Source organism: Excalfactoria chinensis, chromosome 1 (assembly GCF_039878825.1).
Source record: "Excalfactoria chinensis isolate bCotChi1 chromosome 1, bCotChi1.hap2, whole genome shotgun sequence".
Classification (NCBI taxonomy): Eukaryota; Metazoa; Chordata; class Aves; order Galliformes; family Phasianidae; genus Excalfactoria; species Excalfactoria chinensis.
This window is the reverse complement of record NC_092825.1, coordinates 102783657-102802907: the sequence shown is the minus strand read 5'-3', so window position 1 is coordinate 102802907 and position 19251 is coordinate 102783657. Positions and strand designations below refer to the sequence as shown.

Genomic DNA, 19251 nt, shown 5'->3' with positions numbered 1-19251 from the left:
CTGTGGGATTAATTGTTCTCCATCAGAGCTATGCTGAGCTTTGTACAGCAATTATGAGCAGAGTTTGACTCTTAATGCTTCTCTAACAGGTTTTGTTTGGTTGTCTCTAGAGGAATTTATTATGTTGTAAATTAGCGAGCCCTTAAAGAACTGAGATCAGAGAATCCATGAACATAGCTGTGAAAGGTCCTCTTGCACAGGACTTACATTTTTTGCCTGCCTTTTATAGGCGTAAACATTCTTAGCTTAATTGAAGATTAAGTATTTTTGTGGATGTTGAATTTATTATTTTGGACATATTTTCTAGTAAAGTATTAAGCTTTTTGACCGTTTGAAAGAGTGAAGAAGGGAATGTGTATATAAGAGAAAATACAAATCTGATTAATTAGTATGCCTGTTTTCAAAGCAGACTTCTGAGTTGCATTGGCAGTAAGAACATATCTTTGAAATCTTGGAGCCTTTCAAAATAAAATGCAAGACAAATAATGTGCTAAAGAATATTCCTCTAATGCTCATTATAGTGTGCATTTCCAAAAATCATTTTGCCCAGCCATGAATTCCAGCTCTTAAACTCTTCAGCTCCTTTTAACCTTCCATCCTCCAAAAAGAAAACCACCAAAAAAAACCAACCCCATGATATTGAAAGCGTAATGAATTGTTTGCTTTGTCCTTCAGAAAAGATGCAAAGGAGAACATTTTAGCATATATAACAGTATTTTGCCTTTTTCCCCTTTGTCCTTGCCAGAAGTCATTTGCTGCTGAGTGTTGAGGCACAGTAAAAAAATTTGACCATTCAAACTAGTCAGATATTGCAATTGGGATATGTTACTTTACCATTTGCCTCACTGGAGATAATTGTATAGGAATCCTGATATTTCTTTTGTACTTTTTTCTTTTTATTTACTTAACTAGAGTATATGTTATGTATGAGCTCTAACAAGAAGTCTCTTCTAGCAACATGCTAAGGAGATGTTTTAATCATCCATTTAAATATATAAGAAGACAGTGTAAGAAAGCAAGTCCCGTGAGTTATATTTTGTGCTACCTTAATATATTTGAAATATCTTCTCTATAAAATTCATCTCAAAGCTTTGACAGAACATGGGGAAATCTCAGTTCAGCTTTTCTGCAGATGGGGATTCAGGCTGGCTTATTCTTGCTCTGGCTCAGTTCACGAAGGGAGGAAGCAAAATGGTATTAACTTGGAAAAGAGGACCTGAGGATGGGTGGGTTTCTCTTGAAGGGGGAAAAATGGTAGTTGCAGAGAGAAGACACGATTCCCGTGGCTGCTACTGCCATTGCCCCCACCTTGAGGCAGCTTTCTTGGCCTTCCTGGCTTTTGCTTAGGAAATAGGAGACAGGCATGCTGCTCTGCTGTCACCACCAGCTTCTCATCCGAGGTTATGTCACACTTTACCTGGGCCTAGCTTTGAAGTGTGTGTGGTTATTTGCAGAAAAATGGAAAGCTGTCAACACATGGTATTTATTAGCCACATCTTTTCCTTACTGTTACCTTAGTTTCTCCCCTGGTGACCTTTACCCTGCTTTGAAGTCCACATGGTACTTTGTATATTTACACTTAAGAGGTTCCAAATGAGACCACGTATATCCTCCACACAGTCTTTAAAAACATGTTGGGATAATACAACAATACTGGGAGTTTTGAGTAGTAATGTACAGGCAATAACTCTAAGAGTCAGTTTTACTTATTCTTTATTAAATTGTTATTTTCAACTAAAGAAGCTGTATTTATGTAGATGTATTCTTCCTAACAGCCAGAGCTGTAATTCCACACATACTTACATTTTTATGGAGTTAATTCCTCAGGCTACACAGAGAAATCTATGCACAGAAAGCATAGATGCCTCATGATCCCAAAGGGGAAAAAGGAACTAGCTAATCAATTAGTCAAATTGACATTGGCCTTTCCAATAGCATCCTGGCAAAGTGTTCCTTCACTAAGCCAGACGTAAACAGCATGGCAAGCTAAAAAATAAATTCCTCCATGCCAAATATGAACCCAGTGGCTACTGATGCATGCAAATTCATCTGTTTACTGCTGGCTGACATATTTCAGATGAGACAGGCAGTAAGTTACTGTAAACTGAACGTGCTGTTGCCCTTAATGGCTCAACTACAGAACAGTAAAAAATCTGTGGTTATCTTTAATTGAACTCAGCATTTGGAATTTTATTTACATATCCTCAAAAATTTACTTAGCTCATTCATTTACCACCAAAATTCGAGTTTCTGGATTGATAGTATAACATGCATTGTGCCTCTAACTAATGCCATACAGGTATTTGTCTCTCACGTGTATCCTCCCAGGTCTGTGGAAGATGCTTACATGAGGTGAGTTCAGGAAGATACAGCTAAGATTTTGAACTAACTAGCTCTGGTCGCAATTAAAGTATAGCTTCAATTTAGTACAGATTGCTCATTTAACCTCTTCATCTCCTGTGAAGGATTTGCTGCAGCTTCCTTGTAAGCAATACCTGAGCCAGTTAAGTCAATGACCGCAAAAAGGACAAAGTGTTTGCAATCATGCATACATGTAGACTACTGTGCCTTTAATTTAAAGCCTTCAGACCACTGAGAAATGTGGAGAGCGTGTTGGCTTCATTCTAATTGAGTAGTGGAGGGATAACTGTTGTAATTGGTCAGGCAACACATTTTTGGCTCTTCATTCCTCTCATAGGGGATATGAAGGATGACCAGAGAAATGGTTGCCACCTGGAAAAAATCCAATGGGAGGATTTCCTAGTAGTCATTAGGTGTTTTAGTAGCATGTGCTGCTGGATCTCAGCCATCACCACTGAGATATTTCAGGTTGATGGCTGGGGCACAGTAGCAAACTGTAGTACATAAAACACTAGGCTAGTGAGTCAAAAAGGCAGGAGAATAAATATTGATATACTGCTTAGTGAATGCAATAATTTGAATGCTCCCACTGAAAATCTCTCTTCTTTCAGATCCAGCGAATTCAGCTCCATCTATTCTAGATGGGTTTGACCACCGTAAAGCCATGGCAGGACAGCGAGTGGAGCTGCCTTGCAAAGCATCAGGGCACCCCACACCAAAGTATCGTTGGCTGAAGGACAACGTTCCCTGGGAGCCTGACAGCAGGTTTCGGCAGACAGTTACAGGTCTGCTGATAGAGAACACGCGTCCCTCAGACTCAGGCAACTATGTCTGTGAGGTGTGGAACAACTATGGTACTGCCGAGATGATAGGGCGACTATATGTAAAACGTAAGTTTTGGGCTGATTGAAGGTTTTTCATTGCTTCTTGCCTGGACATTTACATATGGGAAGATGTTGCTATATCTTTTTTTTTGTACCCTTCCATTTTGTTACTTTACCTTAGCAGTACTTAAACTTCCTAGAATTTTGCAACATTAGAAATTAGACTCTGGGGAGATGAGTTAGTTGGACAATTGAGCGATCAGAAGAGCAAATAGATGCAATTTATAATGTAACTATATAATTTATCACACAGAGGATATGTAATTTAGAATCTTCAGTTGGATGCTTAAAAAGAAATTGCAAATGTTCTCATGAATAAAGCTGCCAAACTCTTGTTGCCATGACTCATGCTGTTCAGTAATATTGAGTACTCATACCTCCTCTCAGTTGAGTATTCATGTGTGAATATTCTGAATGTTTCACAAATTCTAGCAAAGATAATTATTAGTCAGAAGCACTGCACTGGAAAAGTGTTATTCTTCTATTGTTAAAGAGAAATGATTTCCCAGAATAGAAATTACACTTTGTGAAATAACATTTCCACCTGTGTGGCACAACTAGCAAAGTGAAAAGGAAGAACAGTTCAGATCATTAAAATGTCTTCACCAATAGTTACACATGATGAATTTGGGCAAAGTAAAACAAAAATTAAAGATCAATAACTTGTGAGTTATAACCAGTGAACTTATGCATTAAAGTTCAGTTTGTCATGTATGGCCCAAAATTAAAACTTTAAAAAAATACATTGTTGTGCAGTTGCTGGTGATACTGAAAGTATCCCCAGATCCTAGTGGTTTGTTTTATGTATGGACTCAGTGATCAGCCAGCAAGTAGATATCCTCTGTATATGGTTGGCAGGAAGAAAAATTTGGGAAAAACAGTGTTACTCTCCTGTGTAATGGAAGATACTAATCAATTTCTTGAATCTCTCAGATGTTTGTGGTACTAATGGTCTGTTCACAGTTTTGAGCCTTTTTTTAGAATAGTACATATTTATTATCAGAGATTATATCAGAGTTGATTATCCACAACTGAAAAAGGAAGTATGTTACACTTTTTTTTTTTCTTAGTGGTAGAAGTAGTATTGAGCCTATACAAGAAGATAATATGAATTTATATTTCACAATAGTCCATTACCTTTATAAGGACGTTAAACCAAAATATACAAAACATGAGATCAGCTCTGCATTCAGAGATGTCAGTAACATTAGAAAATGGGATAAATCTCATATGTACATTTATGATTTCTTTTCAACTCTTTTCATCCTCTTTTGTTCCAATATAAAACACATATTACCTTGGTCCAATTCCATTTGAAGACTGACTTGAAAATACTGTAGTCTTCCTGTGTTAAAGCAGAAAATTTATTGAGTCCACACAAAGAAGCATTTACATGTGGACAGATCCCACAGGTGTTTATGACTGCATCTGGTGTTAACATTTTAGTATGTACCTTCCACTGTTGAAAATAAATCTGATACTGATAATTGTCATTTACTAGAATTGTTCACATTAGATATTGTTAACTGTGTTCCTTTTGGAAGATGATCTTCAGAATTACATCTAATACACCAGGATGAAGGTCCACACTAAACTAATCTGAAGTAATGTCCTACCTACCCTTTCAAAAGACATAGTTCTATTGATTGGCCCTTAGCAACAGTATTGTTACTCATCAGATCTGTTCCTACCATTCATTTAGGCATAGCCTAGGGGATTATATGTTGAGTAGGTTGATCTTTATGTTTTGTATCATGGATGTTCATGGAGGAAATGCTTGTTCAGAGCAAGCAAAATAATCTGTGGGGATTTTTAAAATTTGTTTTACTGGTACTTTTTTTTTCTTTTTCTTTTTTTTTCTTTTTTCCTTTTTTTTTTTTTCCAGAAGGGTATGGGTGTGATTTTTGTTGTTTTTCTTAGTTGAGAGTTAATATGTTACTCTCATGTAAATGTACATGTATACTTAATGTTCTCTATTTCCCTTACCCTCTCCTTTCTTTTGGTTTAAATCTACAGAACCACTAAAAGCCACAATCAGCCCACGGAAAGTAAAAAGCAGCGTTGGTAGTCAAGTGTCCTTGTCCTGCAGTGTGACAGGAACAGACGACCAGGAGCTCTCATGGTACCGCAATGGTGAAATCATTAACCCTGGTAACAATGTTCGGATCACTGGGATCAACCGGGAGAACCTTATCATGGATGGCATGGCTAAGAGTGACGGTGGAGCATACCAGTGCTTTGTGCGCAAGGACAAGATGTCCGCTCAAGACTATGTTCAAGTAATATTAGAAGGTGTGTCACTACCTGTTTACTGATTCTAATCTTCCTGTTTTACATGTTGTCTTTGGCAACACTTTTGTAATATGAAATATGGGAGGTTCTAAACAGCAGAGGGTACCTTTGAGCTGTCAGCAGAGGTTACTGTATCTCCCTACTCTGAAGAGAAGAAAAGTGATGGAAGGTATTGATTTGAAAAATATATCCCTCCTGAACAGTCTTCACCATCCCTCTTTTTTAGAGTTGATTTTTTTACACTACCTTTTCAGCAGGGCGTGCGAAAAGAGATCCCTATTCAGCTCTAGTCATTTCCTTCCTGGTATGGCATTTCTGGTTCTGGTTGGACAGATTGGCTGAAGATCTAGACATTATATTAAATACCTGACACAATGTTCCGCATGATAATCAAGCAGTTTGTACAGAGCCAGTTCATTAATGAGAATGTAGAGCAGTTGTGACATGGACACTATTTTTAGTCTTTACAGAAAAAGAGGAGATTACCTGCCTGGACCAAGTTACCTCGGCAACCATCTCCTGTGACTGAGAAAGCCTAAAGAGAGTATTGATAATCTATCACAATGTCAGGAGAGTGCAGGTTATCAGACAGTAACAGCAGGAAAGATTTCAAAGACACCTGGGTCTTGCTGGGAAAATAATGTCTGCTTTTATCTCCAAAAAAAAAAAGCCCATCACTTGAATTAAAAAATAAAAATAAAAAAAAAAAGAAAAAAAAGAAAAAAAAAAGGAGGGCTAGCAGAGGTACATGGTGTGCACACTCAAAGATTTATTGGTTTGGTGACAGTTTCCTTTCAGGATAAAAACCTTTTTGCTGTTGCTTTGTTTTCTGAAGGATGACGGTATCTAATACACAGTGAAGGAAAGGAAGAAAGTCAGAGATGGAAATAAATAAATGAATAAAAACTCCTGTCACACAACTGATGGGACAGAAATGAGAGAGGAAGAAAGAGAAAAAATTATGAACTCAAACCAAACAAAATGCCCTCTTTGTATGCTGAGGTCCTTCAGCATATAGAATGGTAGTGCCTTATAGTTTTCACTATTTGGCAAGCAAAGAAATATTTCAGCACTATTTGTAATTTTACTGTGACTCAGCATGTTTTGAGGATGGCTTTGTGCCATCTATCGTGCCTGTTTTCTCAGAGTGATTTTGTACTGAAACTGCAATATAAGAATTATGATTTCCAAGGGTATTATTGTGGTTCAATCTCCCAAACACAAGGGTAGTACGTAGTGTTTGTAAGGAGGCAGTCCATAGTACATATTGTGCTCAAATAGAGCATGAGATTTGTTAATTCTGTTCTGGCAGCCTCTGGCCTGTATGAAATTGAAAGTAGTTGTCCATAAAGAGCTTCACGTACAAGATGTGTTTTCATGTGTCTTTGGCCTCTTACTAGGTAATGAATATCCTTTTCCTTCTGTTTCTTGCAGATGCTAACACTGTAGGACAGTTAAGTTAGTTCACTTGCCTCTTGGTTATTTAAAACCTGACAGTAGCTGACAAAACTGGTGTCCAAACTTCTAGCATGCTTGCTATATTCTGCACAGTGCTCTTGACATGTGGCCTCTTGCACTTTTGCCCCTAATTACATAGAAATCCCTTACAAAATACAGCTTTGAAAGTATAATTTTCAAGGGAGAGCATGCATTACGTGATTTCAGAAAGAACTTTCTAACTTACAGCAGAGTGTCATCATTCCTAAATGTTATTCCTCTGAGCTCTCTGGGTAGGTGGTTATTTAATCCTGCTTCCTACTTAAAACCTCAAAGTTTATGTCTCCGTGCATTCTCTTTATTCATTTGCTTGGTAGAGGCTGAGTACATTGTGACATGGATAACAAGAAAAATTATTTGAACATTCTCATTGCATAAGGTTATTTATCTGCAACACAAAGTGACCACAGAAAGAAATTGGCATCACTATTGTTACTGGCAGCTTCTATTCAGAGAAAGCTTAATTCAGTACTTATCTAAATGGGATATTGTGGGTCAGGACTAAACTGAATTGACACAGCTGTGTGAAATTAGCCTATGCAAGTTATGCCTGGCTCATCGACAGAATTTAGCTTTTAAAGGAGCTGAAATGTATCAGGAAAAGAAAAATTCAAAGCATGTTAGGGGTTTGTTGCATGTCATTACTGATGAACTGTGTATGACTGACACCTCCCCACAAGAACCTGGCAGTTCATATTGCCCTGCAGAGCCCTCATCGTTCCATTCTAGTGCTTTTTCTGTAGTGAAAGTCACTATCGAGTTTCTTAGCAGATACCAAAGAAACTTTCAGTAAGGAAATAATTGCTTAAGTAATCTACTACCAAAGTTTGTTTCCATCTCTCAAAAGTAAACTTATGTCCACAAATACAGTTATTTACATCTCTTCCAAATAAAGATTTTGTCTTGTAACAAGCTTCAGGATAGAGGGAACAGCATGTAAGTATTCCCTTCCTTTTCTCTCCCTTGGCAGATGGTACTCCCAAAATAATTTCTGCCTTCAGCGAGAAAGTGGTGAGTCCAGGCGAGCCAGTCTCCCTCATGTGCAATGTGAAGGGGACCCCCCTGCCTACCATCACTTGGACACTGGATGAAGATCCCATTGTGAAGGATGGCAGTCATCGTATCAGCCAGATTATCACCTCTGAAGGGAATGTGGTCAGTTACCTGAACATCTCTAACACTCAGGTCCGAGATGGTGGAGTTTATCGCTGTACTGCCAACAACTCTGCTGGAGTCGTCCTGTACCAGGCTCGAATAAACGTAAGAGGTGCTTGTCAAATCAGCTCCTCAAAAAAACACACATAACTCATTGTAGTGGAGAAAAAGATTGTTGCATGTGTTGAAAAGAGTCTTGGAATGCCAAAACCTTAAACCAAAAACTTACTGTTTTCCCTCTCCTTTTCTTCCTCCCCTCTTTTTTCCCACCCTGCCTTCCCAGACCCAGAAAGCGTATGATATGGTTAAACTTTGGAAGATTCCTCTTTGTGTTCTGTAGTCTCTTTTTCATATACTCATCATTACTAATTCGCATTTTCTTTACTTTAGTCCTGCTGTGCATGTTTTCTTCTTTTTCTTTCCTCCTTTACTTGTCCAACATTCATTGTAATTATTCATGTATACTGTACTTTATCTTGCATTTCTAGCTTTACATGGCATAATACCCATCCTCATGGTATTATACTTCATATATGTCAAAATAAATGCTAACTTTGTCAGTGTTCTCATGTGTAACAGGATTTTAGCTTTGTATCAGTGTTAGTATTTCACATTAATTAAATCATCGTCAGACTTTTAATTTGTAATGCAGCAAAGATTTTATCAGACAAATGTTGGATAATGCAAACATATACCCCCACATAATTAGTATGTATGCTGCAGGGTGAGGGAAAACTAGAGCACACAAAGATTAGGGAAACTGCTTAAGTGGCTCTTAAAAGCAGAAACTGTCAAATACTGAGAAGTGTTGTGCAAGCTGCATCTGTAAATGTCATTAACATTGGTATATTCAGGGAAAAAAAAAAAAAAAAGTCTATTTTCTCAAACAAATGTGCTTATATTCATGAGTTCCTTTCTGCTTTCTCAGGGCCAGCAAGTATTCGACCAATGAAAAACATCACAGCAATAGCAGGACGGGACACCTACATCCACTGCCGTGTAATAGGCTACCCATATTACTCCATCAAGTGGTACAAGAACTCTAACCTGCTACCCTTTAACCATCGACAAGTGGCTTTTGAGAACAATGGGACACTGAAGCTTTCAGATGTGCAGAAGGAGGTAGATGAGGGTGAATACACATGTAATGTCCTCGTTCAGCCCCAGCTGTCCACTAGCCAGAGCGTTCATGTGACAGTGAAAGGTAAGGGTAACTTGGAGAACTAGAGCTGGGGTAATGGCTGTGTGAAATGCAAGACAGTGCATGTAAGATTGTCTTGGCAGTTAGGTAATGAATCCTCAAGACATTTAATCTGGATTTCTGTTCATTTTTAATGACGACACAGATAATAATCAGGCACTATTTCTTGGTCTCTCTTGATTTTTACCCTCCTTTATTCAGTTGACAGATTATTTTTTCTTAATGGGAGACTGTACAGAACCAAGCTTTCTATTGGCAGTTTTCACAACAGCAATTTGATCAGCAAATGAATAAATATTTTGTGACCTAAATTTCACTGGTGACTTTTTTCTGATAAGTGGCTAATTCTGCATTTTCATTAGTCAATAGCTTTCTAACTTCAAACAAGATGAGAATTTTGAAGCATGTTTTTCTGTCAATAAACAGAGAAAGGAACTACAAACGTTAATGGTTATTATGCAGGTTTTTCTGACTGTCATTAATGCTGTAGAAAGTTAGTACTATAAATAAATGTGAATTTAAATTCTAACATGATGTTTAAAATCTATTATCATAGTCCCAAATTAGGATAACCTTAACGGCTTCAGAAATAAATGAGAACAAAAATTTTCCTAGCATTATGTTCAGGCTGTTTCGATCTTGGTTATGGTCAGACCTATTCACAAGGCCACAAAAGACACAAAACCTGACTGCAGTTGCACTTGGTTTTGAGCAACAGGACCACTATACAGTCCACCCCATCAAAGCCTGTGGGAAGAATTGGGGTGTAATTTCACCAGTCTTGAAGTTCTTTGGAGCTTTTTCTTGGCTCTTTTTCTTCTGGTGGTAGAGAGAGGGGAAGAAGAAGGGTCAATTTCTGCATCTGTTCTCAGATAAGAAACAGAGATAACAAGTAAAATTGCTTTGTTACAGACATCTGAGCCTTTATTTTCTTTCTCTTTGGTTTGTTTAGCCTTTTCTTGTTTTCAATCTGGACTGAAGTAAGTGCTAATTATTTCAAGAGGTCGGGGGATTAGCCTTAAGCCACTAGCAATTTGTTCTGTGAAAGACGTAACATCTCATACACCTGAGACCAACAGGACCACCGATCATATCATGTATCATGAGAAGCTAATGTAACCATTTATTTTCACGCATCTGGTATCTTGCTTGAAGTCACAAAAACATTGCAAATCTATTAAGGGAGCTGAATTAGTAATTGTGTTACTATTGCACTGAGAATTTACTGTGGTAAATCTGGTGAGGAATGCTGCCTCTTAAATGATACCTTTGTTCAAGTGATGATAATGAAGAATGTAGCCATGTAAAATAATCCAGCAGTCCATCCTTGGCTTGAGCAGTCATATAAAAAAGTTACCAGTCACTGGGAACATGAACCACAATGTTGTTGTTACTTCCATTAGGTTACAGATTTCAAACTTGACAGTTCGACCCTAGAAAGCAAACTGGTCAGTACCATCAATGATTATCCCTTTTTATCAGTGATTTTGCATCCTGTGGCTTGAAGATATTCTGCCTTATTCTGCCAGGGCTGTTTGCAGGTCAGAAATCTGAAGGTGACTGTGTGTGCTCTGAATGACTAATAAAAAATGTGATTCATTCAAAGAGTGCCACTGTACCTGTGATACAGCCTTCTCCTGCATGTGGTCTGCAAGGCAGATTCATCGGAGCAGTGCAAGTTGCAGTGTGAACAGTGAATTGCAATGTGAATTGCAATTGCAAAGCAGACATGTCAGTGGGGATCGTATGTATTGCTCTGGAGTTGCAAAAGTTGGCTATAGAAAGTGTCCTAGGTGTTTCAGCACCTAGTCCTTGCCAAGTTATTATTTAAAGAGGTTACTTTTCTGACCTCATATTCTAAGCTCAGAATACCAAAGCTGAGCTTTGTATTTATAAACCTGAAAAGTTCTCAAGGTTCCATAGCTGGAGGTTAGTACTGCACAGTGTTTGCCAAAATGGTTATATATTATTTTGTTCCATAAACACATCGTGATTTTATCCAACTTATTAGCAGATTGAAGAATTATTCATATAAGAATTATTCATATAAGATAGGATTATCAAGGTTGGAAAAGAACTCTGAGATCATCCAGTCCAACTGGCCACCTATTACCAATATTCCCACTAAACCATGTGCCTCAGTACAACATCTGAATGTTTCTTGAACACCTCCAGGCTGGTTAGTCAGCCATGGCTTGCTTCATGGTATTGCTAATGTTTGTGCTGTCTTCCTTCCTTCCTTCCTTCCTTCCTTCCTTCCTTCCTTCCTTCCTTCCTTCCTTCCTTCCTTCCTTCCTTCCTTCCTTCCTTCCTTCCTTCCTTCCTTCCTTCCTTCCTTCCTTCCTTCCTTCCTTCCTTCCTTCCTTCCTTCCTTCCTTCCTTCCTTCCTTCCTTCCTTCCTTCCTTCCTTCCTTCCTTCCTTCCTTCCTTCCTTCCTTCCTTCCTTCCTTCCTTCCTTCCTTCCTTCCTTCCTTCCTTCCTTCCTTCCTTCCTTCCTTCCTTCCTTCCTTCCTTCCTTCCTTCCTTCCTTCCTTCCTTCCTTCCTTCCTTCCTTCCTTCCTTCCTTCCTTCCTTCCTTCCTTCCTTCCTTCCTTCCTTCCTTCCTTCCTTCCTTCCTTTTCCCAAGTGATGAGTTTTGACACACTTTATTCCAAGAAATAAACTATTCTGCTTGCATACAGGAATTTAGAAGAATTCTGAGATTTGACATTGTAAGGGGAGTTAATGACAGTGCCCAAATCTCTTTATTTTATAGTTCAGCTTCTCATATTATCACTCCACTTACTTATTCTCCAGAGAAACAGAGGGAGGATTGTTGCCTGTGATCAGCACTGTGGTTCCTTTAGTTTGTTCTCATTTCTGCTACAAGCTTCCTGGATGACCCCTGACTGGTGATTCAGAATAGGTGATACTGAATGAATTGTGGCTTTGTATTTTATTTCCTTCATGTTCTGTTCTGATGATGTAATTACCTGTTTCCTCATGAGTTCTTCTGAACTGATCATCTCGGTGGTATCAGAGTACTTCATAACTGAGTTCCTTTTCAAAACCCACCTGGCCATTAAGGATCTCTTCAGAAAATGGCAGCTGTGGCAAAGACTAAACTTTTATCTACACATTTTTATATTCAATTTCAGAAGCTTAATTTTTATTTCCAATCTACTTTCTTTTGCATAGCATTTATATGTTCAAAGCACTGCTCCCATTGAAATAAATTTGTTTCTGCAAGTTCTTTGTCTTACTTAAACAAATCCCATTATCCAGACTGGTTACGTGCTGGGAAAGATGAACTGAAGTCATTTAATTAGCATCATGTCAGAGATCTGTGACAAAGGTAGATTCAGAATTTGGGCAATTTGAGATATTTATAATTTTGAGATATTTATAAGTATCCAAATGAAAGCAAGTTCTTGAAGATATTCTTCAGATGGAAAAGAAAGTTTCACAACAAACTTCAGAATGAAGTCCTGACTGACAGAGAACCAGAGTTTTGCTCTGTACCTGGCAGGCTGTCAGGAGGCCAAAAGCTTGAAGCTGGGCATCTCATCTCTATATTATTTGACCTTGAGGCACCTACTTTTTTGAACTGTTGATGAGAATAATCAATTCAAAACCACATTAAATCTGCTGCAGCATTTTTTAGGTAGATCTGATATTCTTGACCACATGGGCACATACCCTAGAGGCCTGCAGTTGCCAAATGACTGGGCCAGAGATATGTGGCATGCCATTCTCTCCATCCCTTGCCTGTCCATTTTCTCTCTCTGAATCTGGATCGTGGAAGCTAGCAATCCTGTAAACTAACTGATGGAAACTGGATGTGCTGGCAGGAAAATAAGCAGGTTTCTGCTTGGCAGACACAGCACTGTTGGAACTGTGCCTGAGTCCTAAAGAAGCATTTTGGAAATCAAGCCTTCTTGGCATTTATTTTTTTCATTTAGAAAAATGAATTGGCCAGCTCTGAGCTCTGACAACAGTGATGAAATCTACCCACACTGTAATGCATACATAAATGGATGAGGCTATGGTCTACTTTCATACTGAATTTCTGATATTTCATACCTGTCAGGTGCTTGCCTTTGCAACTGAAATCACCTTTCAGTGTGTTTTACTTTGGCCTGTGTTAAATGCAGTTTCCTTTTAGCTTCTTTGTAGACTAAACTGAGCACCCTCTTCTTCTCCTTCTGAAAATGGAAACAGCTTTTACTGACATCCTTAAAAGTACTCATCAAGACTAGCCTTGCTAAGGATACAGCCCAGGTCCTTGCCAAGAACAAAATTGGTAGCACTAGTTTCTCTGTCCTTATTTCACCCAGCTCTAGTGGTTTGCCAGTGAAGTTCTTATACATCTGCTGACAGCAGAAGACTGTTACAGGCTGATATCCTATGAATATAAGAATATTCTGGAGAAGACGCGGGCTTTTGTGTTCATTTCTCCTAAGTATGACCTGCCTCCAGCTTGTCCTAATCCTGACTCTTCTGCTCTGGATTCCAAAATCAGTCTGCCCTCCACATCTTTCTCATCTCAGCCTTTATTTTCCTAGCACCTTGTTCTCATGACTCAGTAGTGGCTTTACCCTTCAGAGCTCCCTGCATTCCTCTCAGCCACCGGTAAGCCTCTCTACTTATTGCCAGTCTTCATTTTCTGCATCTCCACTGGCTTCTAGTCTCTCTCTCCTTTGTGTGGTCTTCACTCATTGACAGTTGTCTATCTCATTGCAATGCCTTTTTGTTCCAACTTCACATTCCCAGCCATTTTCCAACTTCACTTTACCAGTCTCCATGATCTCTTGAATCCCATTACAAGCCTGATCCCAACTTTTGCCTTTCTGCTCCTAAATCCAAATCTGCAAGTCCCTTTTCTTATTCTGAGTTTCTGCACCATTGCTTGCTGCTGCTGTCTGCATGCCCAGAAAAGTGGCTGGTTTCTCTTTCTGCTTTCTTGGCCCTGCGATCTCCACTATTGCTCTGTACATTCAAATTTGGGCACTCTTTTGATGACTTTCCATAGGAACAGCAAGAGCACCTGATACTTGTGAACATGAAAACTGTGGTGGGACTACTCAGATTCTCTCAATGGCTTTTTATTTTTTGTCTTTCTTTTAAGGTAGGATGAAAATGCAGTATATCCTTATATTTCAGCTCTCTCTGCCTATTCTCAGAAGTGACCAGACTGTTGTATCTGCAACCTTCCAGCTGAAATGACTCAGCATGAGGCAGACACCTGGCCTGGAAAAGTGCTATCCAAACAAAAGTCAAATTGCAAGCAAATAAAAGCAGTCTTAAAATGGGAAGAGTTGTCAAACAAAACAAGAGGTTATATTACACACCCCATCTGTAAGTTTCATATTTCCACTGAAAAACAGCCCTTCTAGTAGCAAGGTGGTAGAATAATAATAGCAACATCAATGCTACAGCATTTATTGGACGTGGAAACATTTTAAAAGCAGAAGTGAGTCATTATCTTCCTTTTTTTTTTTTTTTTTTTTTTTTTTGGTTATGTGATTTATAGTTTTCTCAGCTACAGTAAAAGCCATCAGTATTAAGTGATGACTTTCTTTTCATCTGTCTCGTGAGACCCACTTCTCATATAAGCAGCCTGCTGCTATTCACACTTCTCAGACATTAATTGATAAAGAAGCCCCTGTGAGGAAGGGTGCAGCATCAAAAAAAAAAAAAAAGAAAGAAAGAAAAGCGTGGCACTGCTGTTTCTGATCTTGCAGAGATTGTGGTGTGCCATTGATTCAGAAAGTATCTTATTATCTGATGGTGAAGTGATAGCACTTCACCTGTTGTGAACTGCAAGAAATTGTATCATCCTGTTTTAGAAAACATGAAAACCTAACAGAGGCTATTTCTAAAAGCAGTTGGTTTTGCAACGATTTGAATAGATTCTCTGCATTTTTCCCAGGAAGCATCCATCTTTTCCTAATATGTAAAATGGTATTGGTGGATTTGAATTGCAGATCAGTTCCAAGTGGGCTCTTCTGAGTACTGAAAACTGCAGACACGGGAGGGGAAAATCTCCAAGAGGGAATCTCATTGGTCCTTTGGACCATGGTGCATGCTGTCATCAAACAATCTGCTAATTTCTTTAGGCTTCTTGCTATCTACAGTGTGGATTAGATGAAGTGTGAATTCAGCTTTGTGCATATATGCAAGGTATATGCAGAAATCAGAAAAGCACTGTGTGATGAGAATGGGTGTCAAGTCATGCAAAAGGTCCTGCAAAAATCCACTTAAAAGTCCTCCTCAGAAAACAGTATGGAATAAGCCTTAGTACTTGAATAAGAGTTCAAGAGTTATCTGTATATTTAAACTTTAATACTCTCCTGTTTTTCTGTGCAGATGTCTTTAGCCTGAGTTTGGAAAAAGCCACACTCTTGATCTTTTTTGCATTCACTTATATCTGAAATACTTTTATATACATTTGTTAGAATTGTTCTTAAAATGCTAATCATTTTATTTCAAGATGGTTTGTGTTATTAGCAATGCGTGTAAGTCCAGATAGTAATTATACATAGAAAGTGAGTGTGCATGAACACAATAGTGGAAGTATGGGGTATGCTGCCCTAAGTTGAAATCAGTTCATAGTACAAAGGATGTACAGAAAAGAGGACATCAACACTGTGGTAACAGAGGGATGATGTAAAATCAGCTCCTTGTGTACAGTCACGGAATACTGGTGAAGGAGAAGTTAGTATGAAGCCAGACAAACTACACATTGGAATAATTTTCAAAGCATGATGTCCTTTTGCTAGGTCCTCTCTCTTCCAAATCTTTAACTTTTGGCTTCAGTGATTGAGTTGTGTTCACCTTTTCAGAGTGTTATCTGAGGACAGAGATCACTTAAGATCACATAGGGGCTAAATAAGAGCAATAGCTCAGAACAAAGTTCTAAAAGCGAAGGAAAAGTAGTGGACTGAGTAAGTGCTTCTAGATAATGCATAGCCTGCAAGATGGGCTTTTTATCACAGGGCACTTCAACAATGAATGTGACAGCTTGTTGTGTTACTATACTCTTGCAGCTGTTACCCTGTTGCCACAACGAAAAAATGTTTCCTCTTTAAAAAATGCATAAGCAAATGTATACCCTTGGGCAGAGAAAATAGCTACCACCATCCTAGGTTTAAAGGGCATGATCTTTCCCCTCACAGTACAGGCTAAAATGGGGTGATCTGATAGATAGGTGAAGCACTCTTGCTTTTACATGGCATTTTAACTGCACTCTTATTTTGAGGGAGCTCTCAGAACAGTATCAGGGAGCGTGTGTTAGCAGTGTTGTATTGCGAAGAGGAGAAGTGGGAACTGAGACTGGGGGAGGTGCATGGCAATATTTGCTCCGTGACACTGTTGTGGTAAGATTTGGAAGAACTTTTGATATTGGGTCAGTTCTGGTAACTGATGAACCTGCAAATATATGGAAACATTGTGAACAACGGAGACATTACAGATAGTGATTTGGTTCTTTTATTTCCAGTGCATCCATTTAGGCCTCTAGAATATAACAGTATTCTCTCTTTTCAAACCAGGGTGTGTTAGCAGCCAGCAAGGGAGCACACTGTGTGTCTCAGATCAGTAAATGCCGTTGACAGACAGTTCAGTGAAAGATGTGCCCTACTGATAAAGCCCAGTAAATAAAAGAGAGAAGCAGAAGAATCCAGTGCTTCATGGGCTGTGTGCAATTGCTGAGATCATCACCCACAAGGGATGGAGATGTTTAGGTGGAACAGTCAGAAGCTGGCTAAATCATGACTAGGATCTGTGCAAATACGAAGTAGTTTTGGCTTTTGCAGTCCTAGTGCATGAAATCTTGGTTTACATGGCTGCTTTGAGAACTTCTATATAAGGGCTGCTCTGAAAGTAATCCTTCCTATTTTATAATGTTGCCCACAGTGTCAGAGGTGGATGCTGGTGGGATGGCAGTAGAGTCTGAACCTTCCCACCAGTATTACATTACATTTTGTTACTGTGTGACAGATGGCAGCAGAAGGGCAGTCTGACACAATGGCATATGAAGTGAATACTGTGTATGAAGCAAAGGTGTGCCATAAAGAAAAAATGATACCCATTGACATTCATTGACACCCGCTGAATGTTTATGAAGACCTAACAATGGATGCAAGCACAGTGAGGTAGTGGGTAATGCATTTCATCAGTGACAGTAGGTCTTCTCTGCTGATGCAGATTATTATGAGTGTGACATGCAGACTCTTGTTCACCACTGGTGAAAAAACATGGCTAATGGTGGTGACTGTGCCACCAAATAGTGTTTTAAGGCTGCGAATTTACTCTATAAAAGAGTGTTATTGTGCTCTTTGTATGTGTTGTAGTTTCCATGGAAATAAATCAGAGATGTTACGTTCAGAGTGACCTACATAGTTCATAGCTATTATTTTGCATCAGCCAATTTTACCAGTGTTGTGTGTAGTCATTGCTAAAGTTATGTGATAGTGTGGGCACAGCTCCTCCAAAAGTGTTACTGCATGAAAATCCACTGGAGAGCAGTTTCTAGTGATAAACAGAAGAACAACTTTTATTTTACTGTGGAGAGCCACAAGAGAGCAATGGTGTGTTCACAAGACTGCTGCAGGAGAGAAGGCATCTGCAGGATGTTCTGTTTTAGTGAATCATCTGAGCAGTTTCTTCCAACATAACTCCCACGAAACAGAGGGCAAGAAATTAAGGATATTCCTTTGCTAATGGAGAGCATCATGGAAGCCTTCATTGACACTTATCTCCCAGAGGCCCAGGAGATGTTGCTAGGGCACAAGAACATCATTTAAATCTTATGCATTAACAGTAATTAGACTGGCCCATAATCCTCTTTTTAAAATAGACACTTAATTCAAGCACTCGTCAATAAAGCATCCCCAAGCCATTTCACTTCATTGCATAGAGCACAGATTGTCACTCTTTTGACTGTTGTGAGTAAAGAAAGAAACACCCCTTTCAAATACACAACACACATGTACATATAACCCCTTCTATATATGTTATATGAAGAAAATAATTTAACAAACAAAATCAAATAGAAGCTTTGAGATATGGTGAAACAAAAGCTACACGTAGGAAAGGAAAATACTATGATACACCTTAAAGTATTTGAAATATGTATGTCTGTCCTATGGTAACTTTTCTCTAAGATTTGAAGTAGTCTACATCCATCCTACTTTTGTTGTGCTTTTTGTACAGCTTTATTTTACCAAAAATTTTCAAAATATGCTGATTAATCAAGCCAGATTTTTTGAATTGTTTATGTCAGCTTTTTACTTCAGAAATACATATGGCAGCTTTTGATTTAAATGTCTTCAGCTGTGTTTTGGTCTCTTTCTGTGCTTTTAATAAGTGATTTTTGGTGATTTTTCCCCATCTTAAAATTAGCAAGAAGACCTGTGTCAGGTCTTCCTGCTAGAATCTGCTGTTATCAACCCAAAATAGTAAATACTGCAGCTGAAAATCATTATTCCATACTTTGAAGTTATCCCTTGACTATTTACTTTTTTTAAAAGTACTGATTTTAAATTTCACACTGCTTTTCAAAATAACCTCCTTGTCAGGAGTGCAAGCTGCTGCAGGTTGAATATACATTATATCTTACAAGGCAGAAATAAATGTTGGTGTCCTCAGTATCTTAAAAACCTGGGCAGAGGGAAAATGTGCTGCCTATAAATATTTTAGCCAATATATGAAATGCTCTGAAGGCTGTTGCTTGAATTTTAGAGTCAGTAAATGCAGCCTTGCCAATCAATATTTTGTGGAAAAAAAATACTTCAATATGACTTACTGATCTTTCTCGTGGTTTTCTTCACTGTGGAGCTGGAGGGCCAAGATGCATTGAACAGTCCTTGAGAAGTGCAT

The 19251-nt window shown here is 38.6% G+C and overlaps 1 protein-coding gene across 2 annotated transcripts in view; it reads left to right on the top strand.

Annotated features, from left to right (window-relative positions):
* DSCAM (DS cell adhesion molecule) overlaps positions 1-19251 on the top strand; it is a 424636-nt gene that overhangs the window by 260685 nt on the left and 144700 nt on the right. For both annotated transcript variants that reach the window (XM_072332968.1, XM_072332974.1), the window contains exons 5-8: positions 2973-3251; positions 5262-5537; positions 8005-8301; positions 9118-9393. In XM_072332968.1, the coding sequence (XP_072189069.1) occupies positions 2973-3251; positions 5262-5537; positions 8005-8301; positions 9118-9393 (1128 nt within the window). The remainder of the gene's footprint in view (positions 1-2972; positions 3252-5261; positions 5538-8004; positions 8302-9117; positions 9394-19251) is intronic.